This window comes from Mustela nivalis (assembly GCF_964662115.1).
Source record: "Mustela nivalis genome assembly, chromosome: 17".
Lineage (NCBI taxonomy): Eukaryota > Metazoa > Chordata > Mammalia > Carnivora > Mustelidae > Mustela > Mustela nivalis.
This window is the reverse complement of record NC_139036.1, coordinates 29,274,466-29,298,954: the sequence shown is the minus strand read 5'-3', so window position 1 is coordinate 29,298,954 and position 24,489 is coordinate 29,274,466. Positions and strand designations below refer to the sequence as shown.

Sequence of the window (24,489 nt, the reverse complement as noted above, 5' to 3'; positions counted from 1 at the left end):
TTTAGCGTCTCTAAAATGGAAATGAATTAATTTTTCTCTCTGTAGATTCATGATTTTACTGAATTGTTGATTTTCTTTGTACAGATTAGTGAAAAGCATGATGTAGTATTCTTGATTACTAAGTATGGTTATATCCACCTCTATGATCTTGAGACTGGTACCTGTATCTACATGAATAGAATCAGTGGAGAAACAATCTTTGTTACTGCACCGCATGAAGCTACAGCTGGAATAATTGGAGTCAACAGAAAGGGACAAGTAAGGAAATCTTGAAACAAATTAAGCAGTGAAATAAAACTACCATGAACTTTGCTTTTTCTTCCCAAAAAGCAAATGGTTTGGATGTCAGAAATAATATACACATAAAAATACAGAAGCACATGGTAAAAAGTCTCCCTTTGATCCTGATTCAAAGAGAAACTATTTGACACATAGCCACTTAGGATTGTGTTTATCTGTCTTTATTGTCAAAAGAAATATTTCTTGGGTGCCTGGGTGGCCTTAGTCTTTTAGTTGTCCGGCTCATGATTTCAGCTCAGGTCCATCTCATGGATTGCGTGATCTGGGGATCAAGTAGGGCTCTGTATTCAGCAAGGATTCTGCTTGAAGAGTCTTTTCCTCTGCCCCTTCCCGCAATCAAATAAATAAGTCATTAAAAAAAAAAAATGACTCTCCATGCAAAACTATTAGGGTCACATTTGGCAGGTGGTTTTGCTTTTTTTTTAATAGGTTTTTTCGTTTTGTGATTGCTAAGTCAGTTAATCAACTCCTGGGGAAAGAATTCTTTCTACATCTCTTTTCCTGTTATTAAATATTTAATGTTGGAAAGTGCTGTGTTACAATAGCTATTGCGGGGTACCTGGAAACTTATCCAATTAGATAGGGGAAGTATTACTTATTCTGAAATTGTCAGAAGTAATTCATTTTCTGTTTTCTTAATATTTTAGCGTGATCAAAAATATTCCACCAGGAGGTATCTTATTTTCTAAAAAATGGTTTAAAATTTCAAGCAGTACTATTACTGGTCTTGCCTTTTTCTTGCTTTTCAAATTAGTAGTTTTCCCAGATAGTAAGCAAAGGAAGCAGATAGGTTCCCCTCCACCTTTGTTCTGTTAATTTCTGGAAAGTGGTATGTATGTAAAGAAGCAGATCCTGTAGAGAAAGGGAGTCTTTCCCTGTCTGTCCATTCCCTGTCTGATCTCCACACCTGATTAGGTGCTTAGGCTTTATACTGCCAGAATTTAGGTAGCTCTCCTCTTCTACATCTATCACAATGAATTACAATTGCTTGTTTAACTGCTTCAGTCACTATTCTTCGTTAGAAAGGGGCTTTTTAAAAAAATTATATTTCTATACCAGTCAATGTCTTGGCACTAAACAACTTTAAAAATTCAGTAGCTTTCATGTATTCAGTTGAATGGGTCTCTCTTAGAAAAATCAGGAATGAGTTGGCCTTTTGGTGAACTAGGTTAGTGATAATTTAATTATGAAGTTGTTAAACTAAAGACCTCCTTATTTCTGTTACCATGCTGATATTTTTAAGGTAATAAAGTATCTAGGAAAATTTCACCATATATATTTGCCATTTGTAACTCTGATTTTGAGAACTTACTGATGATTCTCCTTCCCAACAAATTTTCTGGGCCAGTTCCTTTGAGTAGGGAGATGGGTGTTTATAGGGACCTTAGGCCTTAAGTCATTTCCTCTGGTCTTTGGTCAAAGTCAGTTGCTGCTGGGCATATGCCCTAAAGGAATGAGTTTGTGGTTTCTATTGGTTTAAAAATCAAAAGCTTAAAAAAAACCCCAAAACTGTCACAAGAACATTTTTGCCAGTATGTAGCTTAAATTCTGAACTTGACTTTAGAGGTAGAGGAACCTTCTCTGTCCCCTGTAGATATTGAGTACTGGTTGCTAGAAATCTGCTAGAACAGTAAAATAGGATAAAGATGAATCTGTGGATTTGGTGTTTGGGAAAGACGAAGGCATAGCAATTATTAGGAAGCTTCAGACTGTAACTGGAACTGGATTTGTTCATCTTCCTTATTTTTCCTGGGAGCTAAGCATTAAATTAAGGGTGAGGGTCTGGAATGCAAATGACTATAAAGAACAAGTAATTACTCCTTCCTTTAATGTATTAATTTGTAGTAGAATGACATGAGGCAGATAGAGGATAGCCGAAGTCCTGGAGCTGGGGAGGGGTCCCTCTGACCTGTAGAAGTGAAAGCATTTGGAAGTTAAAATTTATTCATTTTTCTCAAAAGGAAAAATAGAACAGACAGGGTACACTGTTACCTGTCTCTTTTGATTATTGAATTCTCAGATTGTGTTTTGATTCTTGTTAGTACTGGCACAGAAATTTCCCATTTTCATTTACTTAACAAATATCAAGCGTTTATTTCAGGCAAAACAGTCTGGTGCTAATAATACAACTAAGGAAAGGTAAGTGCCTGTCCTTATGTGGCGTAGTGACTGAGAAACAGATGAGAAATTCCAGTATGAGAAGTGCTTGTTGGGATAATATGTTTGTAAGCTGAGGTGTATAACCAGATCTGGTGTAGGAGAGAGGAATGGATATGTAAGTAGTGAAGTGAAGGCTCCCTTTCTCATGTCAGTTGAGAGTAATTTAGAATTTAGGCAAGTAGGGCAGAATTCTGTGACAGTGATTTTTTTTTTTCTTTTTAAGGAGAATTAAGGGTAAGTAACTATTCTCCAAGTGCTCTTTACTGATGCTACATTTATAAAGCATCTACTGCATGTGTTGCAGTATATTAGGTGCTTGAAGATTCAGTGATTCCCTCCCCTCATTGAGTATATAATCTGGTCTCTAGGAGTGTAAATGGAATTAAAATTACTGAAAATCCTTGTTAAAAAAAAATCCTAGAGTTAAAAGGAATATACCTTAAGCTTCTTCCAGATGAGCCCTAGATTTCATTGAGATTGCAGAGCTTTTTCATAATCCTGTAGATTGTCCAGACTCTCTCCCAAGAATCGATAAACCACATAGAGAGCTGCCTTTTGGAGCTCAACTGAATGGGGCCTAAATTTTGACATTAACCATGTTACGAATGAATGGATGATTGCAAAGCAATTAGTTCAGACAGTGTGAAGATAGTATAAAATAGGTGGTTATTTATATTATAAATATTGTATTTATATTATAAATATGGCCATGTTTTAAGAATCCCCAAATGGATTACCAACCCTTAGTCTTCTTTCTCCTGGGTGGTTTTTTTTTTTTTTTTAATTTTTAATTTTTTATTTTTTATAAACATATAATATATTTTTATCCCCAGGGGTGTTTTTTTGTTTTGAGAGAGGGAGCATGTATGCATTCATGTGCATGAGCAGGGGGAAGGGGCTGAGGAGGAGAGAGAGAGACTCTCAAAGCAGGTTACACACTTCAGCATGGAGTCCAACACGGGGCTCTATCTCATTACCTTGAGATGATGACCTGAGCGGGAAATCAAGATTGAGACTCTTAACTGACTGAGCCACCCAGGTGCCCTTCAGTTTTTTAAAATTTATTTATGGCAACAAGAATGCAGTTGTCACAATTTCATTATCTTTTATGACTCAGTAGTAAACAGCTCTAAACAAATTTTGTATCATTGATATCCAAATGAATACATTGCAGCTATTCATCAATCTTTAAATTCCAGGTTCTGTCAGTATGTGTGGAAGAAGAAAACATAATTCCTTATATCACCAATGTCCTACAAAATCCTGATTTGGCTCTGAGAATGGCTGTACGTAACAACTTAGCTGGTGCTGAAGAACTCTTTGCCCGGAAATTTAATGCTCTTTTTGCCCAGGGAAATTACTCAGAGGCAGCAAAGGTAGCTGCCAATGCACCAAAGGTAAATAGTAGGGAAATGAAATTGCCATGATGGGATTCATGTTAATATGTTCTGTTTCTAATAATGTTAGAAGTGGAACCAGCTCTCTCACAGAGAAACTAACCCTTTTTAGGTTGCATTTTCCTGTAGTATAAGTTACTTGTCAATGCCTCTAGACTTGGTTAGCTCTTTAAAACTCAGTGTCAGATTATGTAGATCTAGCTAGCTATGATTTACATAGATGTAATAATGTTCAATTAGTTATAACACTGTTTACCCTCATCAGTGATAGCTACTGATTTTTATTTCTAAACTTCAAAATTAAATAGATCCTATTTAGTTTATGGTAAGAAGATTGTCTGAAATTGTAGCTGAATTTATTCTCATCACCTTACTGTAATGTTGGACTGAATTAACACTCTGTACCCCAATCAGTACAAAGTTTGCACTTAATGTGAACCTGCAACAACAGCCAGCCATAACTGCTTTACGATTAAGCTGTTCTCTTACACATTGGTATTGTAATTGGATTGATATATTTCTGATTCTGAGTAATTTTACAACCTTGAACCAGATGTGTGACAGATACTGACTGAATCTTTGCTATTTAGTGTATGGAACATTTGAAATTTGTTATTGGTAGATGAGGTCATGCTTTTAAGATTGACTCAAGAGATCCTTGGAGTTATTAGTGTAATGTTGGATCACCTTTAAAAGGAGTCTTGCACATTTCTCTTTCTTAAAGGGAATCCTTCGTACCCCAGACACTATCCGTCGGTTCCAGAGTGTCCCAGCCCAGCCTGGTCAAACTTCTCCTCTACTTCAGTATTTTGGAATTCTTTTGGACCAGGGTCAGCTAAACAAGTACGAATCCTTAGAACTGTGTAGACCTGTACTTCAGCAAGGACGGAAACAGCTTTTGGAGAAATGGTTAAAAGAAGATAAGGTACATAAACTTATGTTAACATACTTTTGCTTTGATCATATTTAAATACCATGGTAGCAAGTTAGAAACATCTAGGCTGCACCAAAATGCCCATTATTTACTGCTTATAGGAACAGAACAAGGACAGACATTGTATGAGATGCATTAACTTACTACCTTTTTGAAAATGTATTTAACTTTTATGTCGCGTTGAGATAGGGTATCTTTGTTCGTTTTTTTGTTTGTTTTTTGTTTTGTTTTGTTTTTTTAAAAGACTTTATTTATTTATTTGACACAGATCACAAGTGGCAGAGAGGCAGGCAGAGGGGCAGACCGGGGCGGGGGGGCTGCGGAGCAGGCTCCCTGCCGAGCAGAGAGCCTGATGCGGGTCTCTATCCCAGGACCCTGGGATTATGACCTGAGCTGAAGGCAGAGGCTTTAACCCACTGAGCCACCCAGGCGCCCCTTTGTTCGGTTTTTTAAATGGAATCCAGGATTCTTGCTTGGGGCTTAAGCGTACTAACCTGGAAGCAAATTGCTATCCTTTTTTTTTTTTTTAATTGCTATCCTTTTGCTTTTGGAAAATTTTGGTATGAGATGCTTACTTCAGTATACATACACATATATGCATATGGTCAACATATGTAAGACTCTTTTGGACATAGGTTATATATTCTTTTATCTCACATCCCATACTTGATATACACAGTAGTTTCAACCTTACAAATACATCTTTTAGAAATACCCAAGTATTATCAAAATTGTTGTATTTGCTACTAGTAACAAGTGTTTGGATGTGCAAGGGAAACATGAAATGTTGAACAATTGTTGATAAGTTACAAAACTTCAGGGCTATCTAATTAGCAGTGGTAGGGATTCTCAATTACATGGAAAAATATTTAACTAGTTTCTTGAAATTTATTTAAATTTGACTCTTTAAAATTTGTTCTTAACCAGCTTTCTTTTCTGTAGGGTTTCCCTGTATTTTTTGTATTTGCCCAGCAATTTCTTTTTACACAAAGCAGCTAATAGCACTGTGTTTCTTGAGCACATTATGGAAAATGTTGCTTATTTGTAAGGCAGCTAACAAGTTTAAAAAGTTGCTTGGTGGCATTATTCCTTTCAGTCCACCATAAAAAACCTTTTTCAACAAAGTGGTAGTATTGAATTACTCTGTCTTATATCAGGACCTGAGGTGGTACTGTTTAAAATACTCTGGTAGTGAATAACTTTTAATATAATTATACCTTTCAGTTTTAGTGTATATTGATAATATTTTTACATTACTAATTCTAAGTCCTTGTTTCTTGACCCAGCTTCTAGCAGTCTTATGGGATACTGGAGAATAGTGCTTCAGAGTTGGGATGCTTGGACAGGAGTCATTGCTGAAGAATAGTTACTAGCCATACTAGCGAGTATTTGAGGTCTGTTCTAATTGTTTAAGTTAAGAGAGAATGGGAACAGCCAAAGTAACTGAGTTGACCTATATAGCTATGTGAAAGCTTTTTAGGTATCATTACCTTTTTTGTGAAAATGGTTGTATGGGATTTATTTATGGTAAAAGGATACTGGTCAGCTCTGTACTAGTTAGCATGTTCAGTTAAGAGGTATAGACTCCAGTAGAACTTTTTACCTCTCAGTGATAAATGCTGTTCTCTGACATAACCATTAAAAGTAGAAAATCAACTCTAGTATATAAATCAAAACTCTTAGGGAAACTGTTTTCCGGATTGGGCAGCTGACTGATGCAGTCTGAATAGTACAGAGGAGGGTATTTGCTTGTATACCACCTAAAAATTCTAAAGTTTTTATCTCAGTCCCTGTAAAATTAGTATGTTCTGCTTTGCGACCTTAGATCTAAAAGTCAAAATTATAATGGAGCTTAGATCCCATAGACATACAGATTATACCTTAATTTTTTTTTTTAAGATTTTATTTATTTATTTGACAGAGATCACAAGTAGGCAGAGAGGCAGGCAGAGAGAGAGGAGGAAGCAGGCTCCCCGCTGAGCAGAGAGCCTGATACGGGACTCGATCCCAGGACCCTGAGATCATGACCTGAGCCGAAGGCAGCAGATTAACCCACTGAGCCACCCAGGCGCCCCCAGATTATACCTTAATTTTAAGAAGGGTCCTTAGGGTAAGCCTCATCTGACTCCTTAAATATTAAATTTTTATTTGATAACATTACATTAAAAATTGGATTCTTTTTGGAAAAATTGGGGCCATGTTGATCTGATGATCTGAATATTCATAAAAGATAGAAGTACAGGATTCTACTTTTTAGGTACCTCTTCCTAACAAAGTAGTTGGTTATATCTATAAGTATGAATGAAGTCTTGGTGGGCCTTTTATCCTTAAGTAGAATGTGTGGAGAATTCTACTGAGACAGTGCTGTGAATACAAGATGAAGAGTCTTTACTAACCACAACCCTTGCATATTTATAATATATTCTGGGACAATTGTAAGTGCCTGTCATTAGTTATTTATAGTGAAAGTAATATTAACTGCTCATTTATAAAATAGCTCATGGATTACTAAACAGTCTCTTTTTCCCTTGGACAGCTGGAATGTTCAGAAGAACTGGGTGACCTTGTGAAATCTGTGGACCCTACATTGGCACTTAGTGTGTATCTGCGGGCTAATGTCCCAAATAAAGTCATTCAGTGCTTTGCAGAAACAGGTCAAGTCCAGAAGATTGTTTTATATGCGAAAAAAGTGAGTTCAGTGAAACAGATTCTCAATATAAATTCATTAAAACATTGAGAAATTAACTTACAGTAATGGTCAATGAATTTAATAGTGAATTTCTTTGAACTTTGAATTACTTGAAAAAGCATAAAAACCCTGTTTTAGCTTTCACATAGAGAATTACACTTAACTTAGAAGTTACATGCTGGGGTGCCTGACTGACTCATTTGATAGACATGAGATTCTTAACCTTGGGGTCAAGTTAGAGCCCCACATGGGGTAGAGAGATTTCTTTTTAAAAATGAAGATAATTTTGCTTGGCTTCTCAGAATTTAAGATGTCACAGGCCTCTTTAACCTCTTAGAACAAACTTTGAAATGGTCATTCATTGAAAATGAGTAAGTTAGTTATAAAAATTTATAGTTTTCCATTCAAATATGTTATCACCAAGGGGTCTATTCACCTAATATAAACCAAGGTCAAAGTGAGCATGTTAACTTAATTAAAACTGAATTTGTACTTGCAGTAGTTCTATATTAGTAAAATTCTGTTGTAGAAAAAAGCCTTCAAATGAAGGCTAAACAGAAATGAAACTGTACAGCAGAAACTTTGCAAATCAATGTCTATTTTTAGGTTGGATATACTCCAGACTGGATATTCTTGCTGAGGAATGTCATGCGTATCAGTCCAGATCAGGGACAGCAGTTTGCCCAAATGTTAGTTCAGGATGAAGAACCTCTTGCTGATATCACACAGGTAAAGGCATTAAAATGTATTCTGCAGAAGTTGATTTAAAAAGTGAGTTCGGGGGAGGGATCTGGGTTTAAGCAGCTTTGAAGAATGGGTTAACCTTTCTTTTTCTAATAGAAATTAGAGCTGTGTCTGTTAACATAAACCTCAAATATCTTATTTAAAAAATAAACAAACAAAAACAGAAAAGCAAGTAGCAGAAGAATGGACAGGAAGATACCACCCTTAAACAGTTTTAAAGCATGTAAAACAAATTCCATCTTGTTTAGAATGCACATATATTAAAAATATGAAAAAATATATGGGAATAATAAAGGCTGGTTTCTGCCATTGGGTGAAGGAAGAGATGCATATAGGAAGTGGGACTCAGAGACTTTTCCTATTTTGTGTATTTTAAACAGTTCATCAAAATTTTAGAACTATTGTTTTGATTGATTTTATTCTGCTCGTATATGTAGTATCTTGACAGCGTTTTTTTTTTGTTTTGTTTTGTTTTTGTTTTTTCTTGACAGCGTTTTTAATCAGAATTAAAAATAGCTAGATGACAAAAATTTATTCTTAAAATTATGAAGTTACATTGTACAAATTATATTTAAACCTGGGTTTCGTTCTGGCAGTTTTTGTATATGTAAATGATATTTAATTTCATTTACAAATTTTCAACAGGATCATAAAGCAAGTTTTAAACATCTTTTTTTTTTTTTTTTTAAGATTTATTTATTTATTTGACAGAGAGAGATTACAAGTAGGCAGAGAGGCAGGCAGAGAGAGAGAGGAGGAAGCAGGCTCCCTGCTGAGCAGAGAGCCCGATGCGGGACTCGATCCCAGGACCCTGAGATCATGACCTGAGCCGAAGGCAGCGGCTTAACCCACTGAGCCACCCAGGCACCCAAGTTTTAAACATCTTAAGAAACAGTTCTCATTAAATTTTTTTTTCCCTAGATTGTGGATGTCTTTATGGAATACAATCTAATTCAGCAGTGTACAGCATTCTTGCTTGATGCCCTGAAGAATAACCGCCCATCTGAAGGTCCTTTACAGACACGGTTGCTTGAGATGAACCTTATGCATGCGCCTCAAGTACGTTTTTCCTGCATTTAGGCATGTTTCCACTGTTCTAGTTAGTAGATATTGAGAGCTTCTTAGATTAAGCTGTTTGAAGCTACTGTGATGCGTATTGAATCTTAGTGTGTAATCTGGATATAGAATTACTGCTGTAAATGGGATATAAAATAAATTTGTCCTATTTGTGGTTTTATAGGTTGCAGATGCTATTCTAGGGAATCAGATGTTCACGCATTATGACCGGGCTCATATTGCTCAGCTGTGTGAAAAGGCTGGTCTGCTGCAGCGTGCATTAGAACACTTCACTGATTTATATGACATAAAGCGTGCGGTTGTTCACACTCATCTTCTTAACCCTGAGGTACTGTCGTTTTATCTAACAGATGGCCATATGATTGATTGGTATATAGAAAATGTGGTTGTAGTACTGAATTTAAGTTCGTTAAGTCAAGTTACGTTCATAATATCGAACATTAAATTCAATATTATTTCATTTATGTATTTGTTTACCTGTTTATTTTGTCCTGTAGTGGTTAGTGAATTACTTTGGGTCCTTATCAGTGGAAGACTCCCTAGAATGCCTCAGGGCCATGCTGTCTGCCAATATTCGTCAAAATCTGCAGATTTGTGTTCAGGTGGCTTCGAAATATCATGAGCAACTGTCAACTCAATCTCTGATTGAACTTTTTGAATCTTTCAAGAGTTTTGAAGGTAATTAAGAGTTTCTAAGTTGTTTTTAATTAAGAGAGCCAAGAGGGGTATTATTATGATATTATACTATTGGAAATTCTTTCTACAAGCAAAATTTTATGGGACAATTTGAGTTTTATTTATTAAATGTCAGCCCTTTTATGTTGGATTCTAGAGATGTGCAGCGAATGAGACTGTCAGCTTGGATGTATTATAGATTAATTAAAGGCAGAATTTTAAGACATAAACCTAAATAGTAGCTTTGTCGTAATTGTATAAAATGAAAATATTAATGGTGAGGTATAATAAGATTTCACACTTCTGTTGTCTGACTCTTAAAATGGCAAATGTTTCTAGCCAGGGACATTTTGTGACTTATCATTATATACTGGGTTTTCTCAACCTTTACACTATAGATAATTTGGGGAGTCTTGTTTGTTTTGTTTTGTTTTGCACCATAGATAATTTGGGCTGGATAATTTGTTTTGGGGGTGAGTTGTCATATGCATGCAGGATATTTAGTGGCATCCCTGGCTTCTACTTCTAGATGCCAGTAGCAGCTAAAACAGCTGTGATCACCAAAAGTCTCCCCAGACATTGCCAAATGTCTGTCTCCTGGGAAGAAAAGTACCCCACGTGAGAATCACTGCTATACTGAGTAGCAGTGTAATCCCTATTGGATGACGCTTAGGTTTATTAGCTAAGCTTCTGGGCCCCAGTCATCTTTTTTTCCTTCTATTTGTCCTGTTGCTCTAGACAGAAAGAATAAGATTTCTACTACTTTACTTAATTTCTCAGTTTCTGTATACTATACACTAAATTTATTCTATTCATTCAAGTACAGTAGCCACTAGTGACATGTAGCTATATAAATTTGAAGTAATTAAAATTGAATACAATTAAAATTTTAGTATATGTGCTGCCGAAGCGAGCACTACAATTAAAATTTTAGTTCTTCAGTCACAGCAGTCGCATTTCAAGTACTTAATAGCTGTGTATGGTTGGTGCCTGCCATATTGGACAGTGCATTTATAGAACATTTTTATCACAGAAAGTTCTGTTGGACAGCACTGCATTAAATTCTTTTCAAACCACTTTTGTATTTTTCCTATTAACTGAATATAGGAAAAACCTGCTCTAAAGGACTTCTTTCAAAATTTCTCATACGAAACTGGTATGATTTCATTTAAAATTTCTCCTGTGGAACATGGTATGATTAGCTTTGGCATTAGGTAGCTGCCTCCTAACTACTTCTCAGCTATTAGAAAACTTAGAATTGTCTGTTCTGTAGGGATTTAAGTGAATGTTCATTTATTGAACTGATTACTAGATTAATTAGTATTCTTATTGAGCTTTTTGAGCAACCAGTTTTTACTTGGGGCTATACAGTAAAAGTTATTTTTAAATTGAGGTATAGTTGACATGATGTTTCTTTAATTGCTTAAGTATTTTTCAGTTCTGTCATTCTCAGAGGTACATCTATGCTTAATTTCAGTTATTTGTCTCTTTAAGGTCTCTTTTATTTTCTGGGATCCATTGTTAACTTTAGTCAGGACCCAGATGTGCACTTTAAGTATATTCAGGCAGCTTGCAAGACTGGGCAGATCAAAGAAGTAGAAAGAATCTGCAGAGAAAGCAACTGCTATGATCCTGAGCGAGTCAAGAATTTTCTCAAGGTAAGTGGTTTTGAGTAATGCACTTTCTGGCTGGATTGGAGATCAGTAGTTTTACATAGGTTTCATCATAGTTTTAAATATTTGTTTTCACTAGTGCACCCAGGTGGCTCAGTTGGTTAAATGTCTTCCTTCAGCTCAGGTTATGATCTCTGTGTCCTTCGATGGAGCCCCTTATCGGGCTCCCTGCTCAGTGGGGAGTCTGCTCCTCCTCCTCCCTATGCCTCTCTCCCCTACTCAAGGGTGTATGTGCTATCTCTCTCTCTCTCTCTCTCTCTCTCTCTCTGTGTCAGTTTCTGTGTCTCAGATGAATAAATTTTTAAAAATACTGTTTCCCTTAACGGGAAATTCTTAACATTCTCAAATTACGTGCTAAATTATTTCTTCCATATTTAATACTCTGTGGTTTCCTTCGAAATAAGGGAAGTGGTAAGTAATACTTAAGAATGAACACTTCTTGGGGTGCCTGGATGGCTCAGTGGGTTAAGCCTCTGCCTTCACTTTGGGTCCTGATCTCAGGGTCCTGGGATTGAGCCTGTTATCTGGCTTTCTGCTCAGTGGGGAGCCTGCTTCCCCCTCTCTCTCTGCCTGCCTCTTTGCCTACTTATGATCTCTGAGTGTCAAATAAACAAATAAAATCTTAACCAAAAAAAAAAAAAAAGAAGAAGAATTAACATCTCTTTAAAAGAACAAAAAATAGCACTGTGTCAAAAGAATTTCTTTCACTTGAATTTTGGAAGAAAAATTTTGAAAAGTAGTTGGAGATTCTCAGTGTTTAGATTTTCAGGTATACTCCTCTTAAAGATTAAGGTCAGTTTGCCCTCATGTCCTTCAGGAGCCTGTATTTACATGAAGGGTTTGTTATCTAAAAGACCTAGGTTTCTCTCTCATTGAAGTAGCTTTTCTCTAGAAACTCAATATTAATTGTGTGTAATTAATTAAACTGAAGGTAAGATCTAACAAAAGAAAACCCTCAGCTTTTCGACACTAGTTATAGAAAAGTAAGAACTGCCTGTGTTGCAGTGAAGAATAATGGTTTAAAGATTTTTAGCTCATCAGAACATATGGGCAGTTAAATTTGTTTAATGTTTAGTTTTACTGTCATATCTACCAGTTATACAGTAAGGAAAATAAAGCTTTAAAATTGGCAGTTGCCGATAAAAATAAACTATAGAAAACTTCGATTACCCCTTAAAAATATATTTTGCACTTAAATTTTATACACACATACATAGGTATGTGTGTATATATATGAAACAATTCCAGAGACTGTATATAAAGTTAAGTATTTTTTGTCTTTTGGAAGAATTTTACATTGAAACTAAAACCAAAACAATTATTTTGTAATTCAGTATACTGAGTTTAAAATACTGTACTAAATAACATAGATAATCTAAATCTATAGTTTTATTAGCTGCTGTCCCTTCTGAAAAATTATTGCTGGGCTCTAGATTAAACAGCTAAACTCTTAGTTACTAAGTATAGAAGTTGCCTTATATTTTAGATTAAAAGATAAATTTTCACCAGTATCTATAGCTTTCTATGATGTCTTGGCCATCATGAGTATTCTGAGTAACCTAGATAGTATGCTGTGTTCAAACCCAAGGCTTTCTGGTGCCAAAAAGCCCTCCAGATCAGGAAGATTTGATGCTTTATGCTTGAGTAGAGTACCCAAGAAAACAATTCAGTTCCTCTTTTGAGTATCAGTACTGTTTCCTTTTTTTTTTTAAATATTACCTGATTCTCACACTGATTCCTTTTTTGTTACTAAGCTCTTAACTGTTACGCTTCAGTTGTCATTGCTTTAGAACTGGGTTTGTATTTTTCTATTATTTATATGTAAAATGGTACTAAATTAACTATTTTCACTTAATTACGATCTTGAGCTTCAGAAATCCTCTGGATTTTAGCATGGTATAACCTTATGTTGCATAGCCCCTGAGATCTAATGAGAAGAGGACTCCCCTTCCACACATCACACGGTGAATCAGGTGTAAGTTTGATAGAGTAGGAAAATGGATGTTTTTTCTGGGCTTTTAAACCAGTCAGCCCTGGTTCAAATTCTGTTGTGTCATTAGCTATTGTTTGTTCATTTGGTATTTGTCTAGCTGTTACCTAAGGCAAATTGACTAGTATGCCTTAGCCTCAGTTTCTCCATCCAGAAGCTGTGTTCATCTAGTCAAGTACCTTGAATGCCATAGGTGTTCGAGTGATAACTATTGTTAATAAACTGTGTTGGTGGACCTTGGAAATAAGGTAGTCAGCCAACATGTGATCATTTTCTATCAGGCAACTTTCCCCTTTGGTTTTATGTTATTCCTGACTTTATGAAGGAATTTTATTTCCAGCTGAAGTTAAAGGTAAACCTTGTGTCTTATCTTCAGCCTGAAATGGGAGCTCTGTACTTAGATATTACTATTGTATTCTACCTTGTACCCCAGTAGTAAGAATGAGCATACTAGGCCCTTTACTCACTTTCCTTATTGACCTGTATAATGCTACATCTCATCATCGCGGTCATTAAATTTCATTTTGGAGACACTAGCCGTATGGTAATTGACTGGTGTGATATGTAAACTCTGAGAAGAAAAATACTCTGATCCTGAACATTCAAGTGCCATTTATGTGTTAGCCACCAGGAATACAGAGATTGGTAGATTATGACTTCTTTGGAAGGCAGCTATGCTCACCACTACACCACCAATGCTGATTGATGATGACTTCTTTAAAGTAGCCTGTGACAGGATGAAATGTTGTCATAAAATCATTTGGCTCATGCATTCACCCTGTGGAACTATAGCTCTCTGTAGAAAGCATGGAACTGTTCTTCAGACCCATGATCTGCTTTCTGCTACTTTTGATCTTATTTCTTTTATCATTTTTCTTTTCTGGTTGTACTTAAACCACAGTGGCCTGCTTGCTATTCCTGGAACTCCCTGAACTCTCTCCTGCCCCAGGACATTGCTTGTGCCCTTTTCTACTTTTTTCTCAAATCTTCATGACAAGAATTCCTTGCCTTTATTCAGATGTCTGATGAATTGTTTTGAGCAAGGATGTCTCAGATTACCATGTTTAGAATAAAACCTACCTTCCATCTTCACCTCATCCATGTCCTGCTTTATTTTTCTTTAAGACACTTAACATTACGAGACCTTGCCTTTTTCCACCAGAACATGGTTCCCTGAGAGAATGCTTTACCTTATTCCCTGCTATATCTTAGTGCATAAGAACAGTGTCCAGTATATAGATCCTCAATAAATATGATTTAAGTGAATAACTTAATGTTTAAGAAAACCTCTGAATGTGTTTATATAATTTCAGTTTTGTTCTTTAAAATGTTTAACCATAATAGCTAGTGGGTTAACCTTTTTAGGAAATAATTTAAACTATTAATAGCATTTTTCCCATATGTGAAATCGCGTGCAAATTTAGGCAGTCAAGAAAAAACACTAGTTTTTAATCTACTTTTCTAATCTTAAATTTTCTTCAGAAATATGGTATAGTTGTCTTAACCAGCAGAATTCTTAAAGACCCATGCATGAGACTAAAATGCCTAGGTAATCTTACATTACTGTTAAGTGTATTTTCTAAGTGGTAAAATAAAATATAAATATATAATAAAATAAATAAAATATATAATAAAATATATAATATTTTATATATTTTATAAAATAAAATATATAATATTTTATGTGGATGTTAAAGAGGAAAAAGAATAGTGTGTTGATCCACTGACTTTCTGATGTTCATTTAGTAGGAAAAACTTGGCCAACTGAAATCTTATGGATAGGTAGATCAACATTTTTTCTAGAAATTATTGTAGCTGTTAGTACAGAGTTTCCATGGTGCTAAATAATACATGCTTTAGACTTTCCTTAATGGCAAAAATCTGCAGCTGGACTTCCACTTCAGATTTACAGCCATTTTGATTTTTTATTTGGATTTTCTCCCTTCTTCCATAGTTAGTTTGGTGTTCTCTGAACATTTCATAGGCTATTCTTCAAGTTATTTATAATTGGATGAGTGATAGGCACTAAACTTATGAACCATTTTATTTTAACATTGCAAATAATGTTCTCAGTGGCTGTCATTGGGGAAAGTCCTGTTCTGCTTAGTTGTACTTCCTTATTAGACTGACATAGAGGAATCATTTATTGAGGAATGTTTCATTGTGTATAAATGAATTCCTGATGGAAACTATTGTTTTTTGTGCTGTACCTTATGTCTGTGGAATTTAACAGGACATGTATCAGGTAAATGCCCAGTACAGGTCTTACCAACCTGTCTGTAACATCTGTGTCAATCTATAAGTAGGATTATAGCTTGGTATTTGTAATGATAAAAGCAATTGGTAATTTAAAGATGTCTTTTCCTTATGTGCTTGCTTTTTTCTCTGTCTCTCTCTCTCTCTCTTTTTTTTTTTTTTCGTAACCATCATGCTGTTCCTTTAGACTTTATTGTAATAGTGTTAGAGGCGGGCCATGTAGATTGGAATTTGGGAGGGGTAAAAAATCATTAGTTTGAAACAACTATGAACCATTTATATCGTCATTTTTATAATGTGACTGTAGTTCTTAAGTCAACTCCAAACTCACTTGCAATGTTACTATTAATGAAAGTCCTACTGTGATTATTTTATATCCTGAATGCCACAGGTGGCTCACAAATCTGTTACTTTTTTGATAAAGGGTGTATGTAGAAGGACTTGGTATTTTGCTATGAATCTGAGTCTAGCTTACTAAAAATTGAGTGGAATTACGAAAAATTTAGTGGAACACCAGCTACTGGGGCATTTCTTTCTTTGAGAGAAGAACCAAGTTTATGTGAGCCTCTCCTGCTAGTGTAGAATAGATTCTCATATTTTACGTAGATTTGATAGTAAGTCTTCTTTTTGTTCTTTTTTCAGGAAGCAAAGCTAACAGATCAGTTACCACTTATCATTGTATGTGATCGATTTGACTTTGTCCATGATTTGGTGCTCTATTTATATAGAAATAATCTTCAAAAGTATATAGAGATATATGTACAGAAGGTAAGTAATACTTAAAAAATACCTTACCTTAAATTCTACTTCTCACACTCTGGAAATCTTCATATCCTTTTGAAATTCTGTACAAAATGGGAGTAGCCTGCTACAGTGCCTGGCAACTTTTTTCTTTTCTCGTTCAGAATTGTTATTTGGATTAGAATTTTACCTTCATGTTAAGCGTAAAACAGAACAGACTGGTGTAGTTGAAGAAGTTGGGTGACCTACACACTAGTTACTTGATAACCCAACCCCTGAGGTAGAGGCCATAGACTCTAGAGCAGTTTTAAAACCATCTTAAACATAGATATTTGAAACCTTACCTTCTAACTTGAGAAACGGAAAAGCAGTTTTGCTGTAATGGAGGTCTTTTAATTAGTCTTTCATACACATCTTATAGCTTCTTTGGGTTTAGAGCAATGCTGAGGTAATTAACCAACCCCTTTCCTCCTTTTTCTGTCTACTTATAAATTTAGACTCTTGGTTTATTACTGAACTTTCAAATTGAGCTTAAAAGAGGGAAATAAGAGTTCCCTTTTTTTTAAAAAAAAAAAACCCTTTTTGTTTTGCTTGTTAGTGACATAATGGCATTTTTTTTCAACCATAGGTGAATCCAAGTCGACTTCCTGTGGTTATAGGAGGATTGCTTGATGTTGATTGCTCTGAAGATGTCATTAAAAATTTAATTCTTGTTGTAAGAGGTCAATTCTCTACTGATGAGCTTGTTGCTGAGGTTGAAAAAAGAAACAGGTATAATACCATTTTAACCTACATAAATGTAGATAAATTAGTAGTCTCTCTTAGCAGGCTAATGGATAAAAAACACAGACTCTCATTTGCCTAAAAGCTGTTGGATAAAACTGGATCATAATTCCCTGGAGACACCTAATTTAGAAGTGACAAGCTAGCTATATTGCTGAGAAAAAAATCTGTTTTCTGAAACATTACAGTTTTGTCATAGATATTATTTACATGTTTATAATTACAGCTATGGTTTGGCTATGTTTCTAATACAAACTATGTAAAAGGTTTCTTGATAGTTAGGTATGACACCACTGTTTTAGTAAGTAATTCTTTAATTAATTTATGTCAGGTATAATGAGAGAAAAAAATTCCCTGTGTAACTCTGGGTTAAACTGATTTTTAGTTTGAACCTTAATGTGACAATATGAATTCTGAATTTCCAGTAGAGGAGAATATATAGTATAAGTGCTTCTAGTATTTATTATACCATGAAGTCTTTTTTTTTTAGCTGGGAAATTTTGATGAACTGGTTTAGAAAGTGTTACTGTAGCAAATGAGGTTGGTGGATTGGTTTAACTGTGGGAAGTTACTCTATGAAAAGGTAACAAGAAAACCTATGTGGCTTAGTTTTAACCTGAGTTGGTATAGGTATCCTTGAAATGGTATTCTAGAATTTGTATTTGAATATTTCAAGCAGGAAAATTCTGTATTCAAAGACAATGGAAATACAGAATATAATACTGATTTTAAAAACTGGTCTGAGCCTGGTCTGAACGGATTATAGGTCGTAATAATTTAACATTTAGAAAGAGGTTTTAGTTGCATCTTAAATCTAATACCTGAAAACCATCTTGTTTGTATATTCTAAGCAAATAGCCAGATAAACTTAGACAGTTTTGTCTTTAAGTTACAGATTACATTGTGATGAACTAGATTCACATCTGAGTCACTAGTTTATATGCCTTAGCTAATACTTATTTTTTCAGTTGCCATGGCATATCTGCTTGTGTTGCACTTGCTTATAGGACCATGATTTTTTTGCCTTAATACAAATTTGTGTCATTACCCTAATGGGAATGAGTTCATAATAACTATACGAGTTCGGTAGCCAAAATATGGCCTGTTATTTTTCCTGTGGGTGCTTTTATTTTTATTATTATTTTTTTAAAGCTTGTTTATTTAAGTAATCCTCTCACCCAGCATGGGGCTTGAACTCATGACCCTGAGATCAAGAGTTGGAGGTTCTACCAACTGAGCCAGCCAGGCACCTCCTCTAGGTGCTTTTAATACTTACACCATTGTCAAAAGAGTATTGGGTCATCAGAACCACTGAAACATAAGCTATAGCTTAGTGAAACCATGCTCCTTGGTGGAGTGGTCATATGACTGCTAGAATTATTAAACCCAGAGCTTCTAAAGCGACCAGATTTTATTCACATTGTGTATTTAGGGTCCTGCCCCCTTTGGCTGTAGATAATGTCTGTTAATTGTGTTAAAATTGTAAGGAACTGGGGCACCTGAGTGGCTCAGTCGTTAGGCGTCTGCCTTCAGCTCAGGTCCTGATCCCAGGGTCTTGGGTTTGAGCCCAGCATCGGGCTCCCTCCTTGGCAGGAAGCCTACTTTTCCCTCTCCCACTCCCCCTGCTTGTGTTCCTGCTCTCACTATCTCTCAGTCAAATAAATAAATAAAATCTTTAAAAAACTTATAAGGGAGGGGCACCTGGGTGGCTCAGTGGGTTAAAGCCTCTGCTTTCGGCTCAGGTCATGATCCCAGGGTCCTGGGATTCAGCCCCACACTGGCTCACTGCTTAGTGGGGAGCCTGCTTCCTCTTCTCTCTCTGCCTACTTGTGATCTCCATCTGTCAAATAAATAAATAAAATCTTTAAAAAGAAAAATGATAAGGAACCTTAGATAATCTGGCCTGTTTTTTGGTATGACATTCCCATCTTACTTCCAAACAAAATTTATCTGAAGTTTAGGTATTTTGGCCAGTATTTAAAAAAAAAAAAAAAAAAAAGGTATTTTTTCTATATCTTCTAAATAGTGTAGCAGATAGGTCTGGGAGACTCTGAAGAGAATCTTCTATACCTTTTGTATAATCTTGGACAAATCATTTAGCTGTCTCTGAATCTTAATTTCCCAATTTGTAACAAAAATTGTTGAGAATTCAAAATTAAATATGGGAGAGCATGTTATATACCTTAAGGTATTTCTGTAGTTAGCATTGTCAAGAGTTGTGTGTTTTTTAATAATATATCGTGTGTGGTTTTGTGTGTATATGTGGTTGTTTTGTTTTGTTTTGTTTTGTTTTGAAATACTAGATTGAAACTGCTTCTGCCTTGGCTAGAGGCCAGAATTCATGAGGGCTGTGAGGAGCCTGCTACTCACAATGCATTAGCCAAAATCTACATAGACAGTAATAACAACCCAGAGAGATTTCTTCGTGAAAATCCTTATTATGACAGTCGCGTTGTTGGAAAGTATTGTGAGAAGAGAGATCCACATCTGGCCTGTGTTGCTTATGAACGTGGCCAGTGTGATCTGGAACTTATTAATGTGAGTACTGCTAGCTAAATGTTTACAGAGAGAAGGCTACATTTTTAAATACCTGTTGTATAATGTTAGATTAGTGAATTTTGAGTTTCGTGGTGGCTTTAGGTGATATAGAGCATTCCTTGTAGTTGTAACTTTTTTAAAAAACTTGATTTGCCAATAATTCCTTATAGTTGTAGCTTTTTAAAAAAAACTTTATTTGCCAATAATTGTGAATTTAAAGGGGCCAAAATAGTAAATTAAGTCTGTATTCACCTACTAACATTTTAACCCCAGTAGTTATATCACCTGTGTTCTCATACACTGTCTCATACATAAACACACATACACACCATACATATATGTATATATATATATATGTACATATGAGAATATGGTACATACTTCCTTAGTGTGTATTTTCTGAGACTAAGAGTATTCTGTTTTCATGACCACACTGTAGATACGAACTTTAGTCATCTTGATACTGACAGAATAATTTTAAAATCTGTCTTATTCTAGTTTTGTCATTGCCCCAATAATGTCTTTGTAGCATATACTGAATTTTAATAAAAACTTGGTTGTGACCTATTCAGGTTTATATGTAAAAGTGATGGATTAAAAAAAGAAATATGAGCAGGGTATAAATCATAAGAAATAACCTTGAAAACTAAAGTTAGTTTATAGAAATTCTTTACTTTTTATTTTGAAACTAACCTTTAGTATCTTATTTAGGTTTGCAATGAGAATTCCCTCTTCAAAAGTCTTTCCCGCTATTTGGTACGCCGAAAGGATCCAGAATTATGGGGTAGTGTGCTGCTGGAAAGCAATCCTTACAGGAGACCCCTAATTGACCAGGTAAAATTGACAAATGTGTTTAAGGCTTATCTTTTTAACTATGAATAAAACCTTTCCTGGGTGCCTGGGTGGTTCAGAGGGTTAAAGCCTCTGCCTTCGGCTCGGGTTGTGATCCCAGGGTCCTGGGATCAAGCCCCACATCAGGCTCTCTGCTCCGTGGGGAGCCTGCTTCCTCCTCTCTCTCTGCATGCCTTTCTGCCTACTTGTGATCTCTGTCAAATAAATAAATAAAATAATTATTAAAAAAACAAAAAAACTTTCCTGTCATCATACCCATATGTACTCAAATAGATCATATTTAACTATGAGAGAAGGCAGTAAAAAGTAGAAAATAAAATTATACTAACATATATATTGCACACACATCATAAAAATGGTTTTTAGAACCCTAAAAATTGAAGGCTTTTAATGTTTTTAAATTCTTTTGATAGAAGTACAAATATAGAAGAGAATAAATTGAAGGTTATTTATTTTTTGTTCCTGTCCTAGGAAGCATGTCTAAGGAAAATTCCCATTTTAGATACAAAGCTTCCTGGGAGCCATACAATTAGCCAAAAATAGAGGAATTACTGAGTCAGTAGTGCCACATCTATGTAGTTGAATTTGTAGTTAGCCATTAAATGATAATGAGGAGTGGTTATTACAGATAATATTTTAATCAGGGAAAAATAAGTTATGTAATTAGGGTGGTTTTTCTGGAGACTGGAAGTACACATGATGTGGGTATACGTGGATTTGTGTAGAAAGACCTTTGTGTGATGAGTTTAAAGGTATTTTTCCTCCTTCATTCTTATTTCAAGTTTTCTGCTGAGATGCCACCTTATTCTTATCAGATAAAGTCTTCAGTAACCATCTTTATTTTCAGTACTTTAACTCCCTAAATAAACAAATATATATATATATATGTATATATATGCACATACATACACACACATACATATGTATGTGTGTATATATATATCTCTCTCTGTATACTTTGTAGGTTGTACAGACAGCCTTGTCTGAGACTCAGGACCCTGAAGAAGTGTCAGTAACTGTCAAGGCTTTTATGACTGCAGACCTTCCTAATGAACTCATTGAACTGCTGGAGAAAATTGTCCTTGATAACTCTGTATTCAGTGAACACAGGTACGCTCTAAGAAGGGTCCATTGGCTGTTAATATTCAGTCTTAAATTGCGACCTATCACTTTTGAGAAGAAGATAAAGACAAAGCTTAGAGAATGTTGTTTGAATTCTGACTCTTCCAATAGCCTCCTCTTCTTACCCTGCCTCTGAGACAGAAAACTCTTCATAGCCACAATGTTTATTCTTTGACTAATAAGATTTTGAAATAATGCAATTTTTTTTTTCTTGAAAGGAATCTGCAAAACCTCCTCATCCTCACTGCAATCAAGGCTGACCGTACACGTGTTATGGAGTATATTAACCGCCTGGATAATTATGATGCCCCAGATATTGCCAATATTGCCATCTGCAATGAGTTGTTTGAAGAAGCATTTGCCATTTTCCGGAAATTTGATGTCAATACTTCAGCAGTTCAGGTAGATCTTCAGATTGCCTAAGTTGATTCAATGTATGCATTATACTGTTAGGCTCAGCATAATTGATTGCTTTGGCATAGAAAAGCAATAAAATCCTAACTGTTTATTATATGTGCTGCCAAAGCAAGCACAATCCTAACTGTTTAAATTTAATTGCTATGTGGCAAGATTCATTCTACTACAATTCAGATTCAAAAATTGTTTGCTTAGGTCTTGATTGAACATATTGGAAATTTGGATCGGGCATATGAGTTTGCTGAACGCTGCAATGAACCTGCAGTCTGGAGTCAGCTTGCAAAAGCCCAGTTGCAGAAAGGAATGGTGAAAGAAGCCATTGATTCATATATCAAAGCAGATGATCCTTCATCCTACATGGAAGTTGTTCAAGCTGCCAATACTAGTGGTATGACTTCTTACTTTTTATGTGTTTGTGATCTCATAATATGTACCTTAGCTATGATTAAGCTAGGCATTAAGATATTGATCTATTCTGAATTTATATAGGAATGAGATACTGCATGGTTTACTTGTGAAGAAATTTAGCACTCCATCTTAGTCCACATATAGAAGGGCTGCATTTTGTGAACTTACAAAGGTCCACAGGGAATATTTTCTGTTTTCAAATCTCAGCATTCTTTTTAAGATTTTATTTATTTGAAAGAGATAGCGAGAGGGAGCACAAGCGGAGGTGAAGGGGAGGAGGGGGAGGGAGAAGCAGGCTTCCCGCTGAGCAAGGATTCCAATGCAGAAATCCCTGGGATCATGACTTGTGCTAAAGGCAGATGCTTAACTGACTGAGCCACCTAGGCATCCCTGAAATCTCATAAAAAAATTTTTTTTCATTGTTTATTTTTTTATTAACATATAATGTATTAATAGCCCCAGGGGTACAGGTCTGTGAATCGCCAGGTTTACACACTTCACAGCACTCACCATAGCACATACCTTCCCCAGTGTCCATAACCCCACCTCCCTCTCCCTACCCCCCTCCCCCTGGCAACCCTCAGTTTGTTTTGTGACATTAAGAGTCTCATATGGTTTGTCTCCCTCCCGATCCCATCTTGTTTCATTTATTCTTTTCCTACCCGCCAAATCCCTCATGTTGCCTCTCAACTTCCTCAAATTAGAGAGATCATATGATAATTGTTTCTCTGATTGACTTATTCGCTAAGCATAATACCCTCTAGTTTCATCCACATTGTCGCAAATGGCAAGGTTTCATTTCTTTTGAAGGCTGCATAGTATTCCATCGTGTGTGTGTGTGTGTGTGTGTGTGTGTATGTATACATACATACATACCACATCTTCTTTATCCATTCATCTGTTGATGGACATCTAGGTTCTTTCCATAGTTCGGCTATTGTGGACATTGCTGCTATAAACATTCGGGTGCACATGTCCCTTCGGATCACTACATTTGTATCTTTAGGGTAAATACCCAGTAGTGCGATTCCTGGGTTGTAGGGCAGCTCTATTTTCAACCTTTTGAGGAACCTCAGTGCTGTTTTCCAGAGTGGCTGCACCAGCTTGCATTCCCACCAACAGTGTAGGAGGGTTCCTCTTTCTCTGCATCCTCGCCAGCATCTGTCATTCCCTGACTTGTGAATTTTAGCCATTCTGACTGTTGTGAGGTGGTATCTCATTGTGGTTTTGGAATTTTGGTTTACTCATAAAATTCTGATTGATTTCTAATCTGACAACTTTAAGGAAAAGGGGAATTCAGCTATTCATTTGGTCAGTGATAATACAGAAATGTAATAAAAGTTTTGCCATTTTAGATACTTTCCATCATTTACATTTATTATTTATTGTTTCCGTAGAAAGGAAATAAATAATTCTTGTTTATTTGAGTGAAAAGGTAAATGTTAAGATGTTAGTGTGTGGACTTACTTTCTTCTTTATACCTAGGAAACTGGGAAGAACTAGTGAAGTACTTGCAGATGGCCCGTAAGAAGGCTCGTGAGTCCTATGTGGAGACAGAATTGATATTTGCCCTGGCTAAAACAAATCGCCTTGCAGAGTTAGAAGAATTCATCAATGGGCCAAATAATGCTCATATCCAACAAGTGGGTTTCCTGTTCAAATTTTTTTCAGAGTGTAAAAGATAAGCTGTTAAGGAACTTTTTAAATAGTATCTAACGTATCACAACTGATGA

General features: G+C 35.7%; 1 protein-coding gene across 2 annotated transcripts in view; it reads left to right on the top strand.

Annotated features, from left to right (window-relative positions):
- CLTC (clathrin heavy chain) overlaps nt 1-24,489 on the top strand; it is a 64,751-nt gene that overhangs the window by 28,151 nt on the left and 12,111 nt on the right. For both annotated transcript variants that reach the window (XM_082705872.1, XM_082705871.1), the window contains exons 6-22: nt 85-258; nt 3,660-3,857; nt 4,582-4,782; nt 7,328-7,480; nt 8,087-8,209; nt 9,146-9,283; nt 9,465-9,629; nt 9,799-9,979; nt 11,471-11,634; nt 16,538-16,663; nt 17,265-17,407; nt 19,723-19,957; nt 20,669-20,791; nt 21,774-21,919; nt 22,150-22,333; nt 22,544-22,736; nt 24,242-24,399. In XM_082705872.1, the coding sequence (XP_082561998.1) occupies nt 85-258; nt 3,660-3,857; nt 4,582-4,782; nt 7,328-7,480; nt 8,087-8,209; nt 9,146-9,283; nt 9,465-9,629; nt 9,799-9,979; nt 11,471-11,634; nt 16,538-16,663; nt 17,265-17,407; nt 19,723-19,957; nt 20,669-20,791; nt 21,774-21,919; nt 22,150-22,333; nt 22,544-22,736; nt 24,242-24,399 (2,805 nt within the window). The remainder of the gene's footprint in view (nt 1-84; nt 259-3,659; nt 3,858-4,581; nt 4,783-7,327; nt 7,481-8,086; nt 8,210-9,145; nt 9,284-9,464; nt 9,630-9,798; nt 9,980-11,470; nt 11,635-16,537; nt 16,664-17,264; nt 17,408-19,722; nt 19,958-20,668; nt 20,792-21,773; nt 21,920-22,149; nt 22,334-22,543; nt 22,737-24,241; nt 24,400-24,489) is intronic.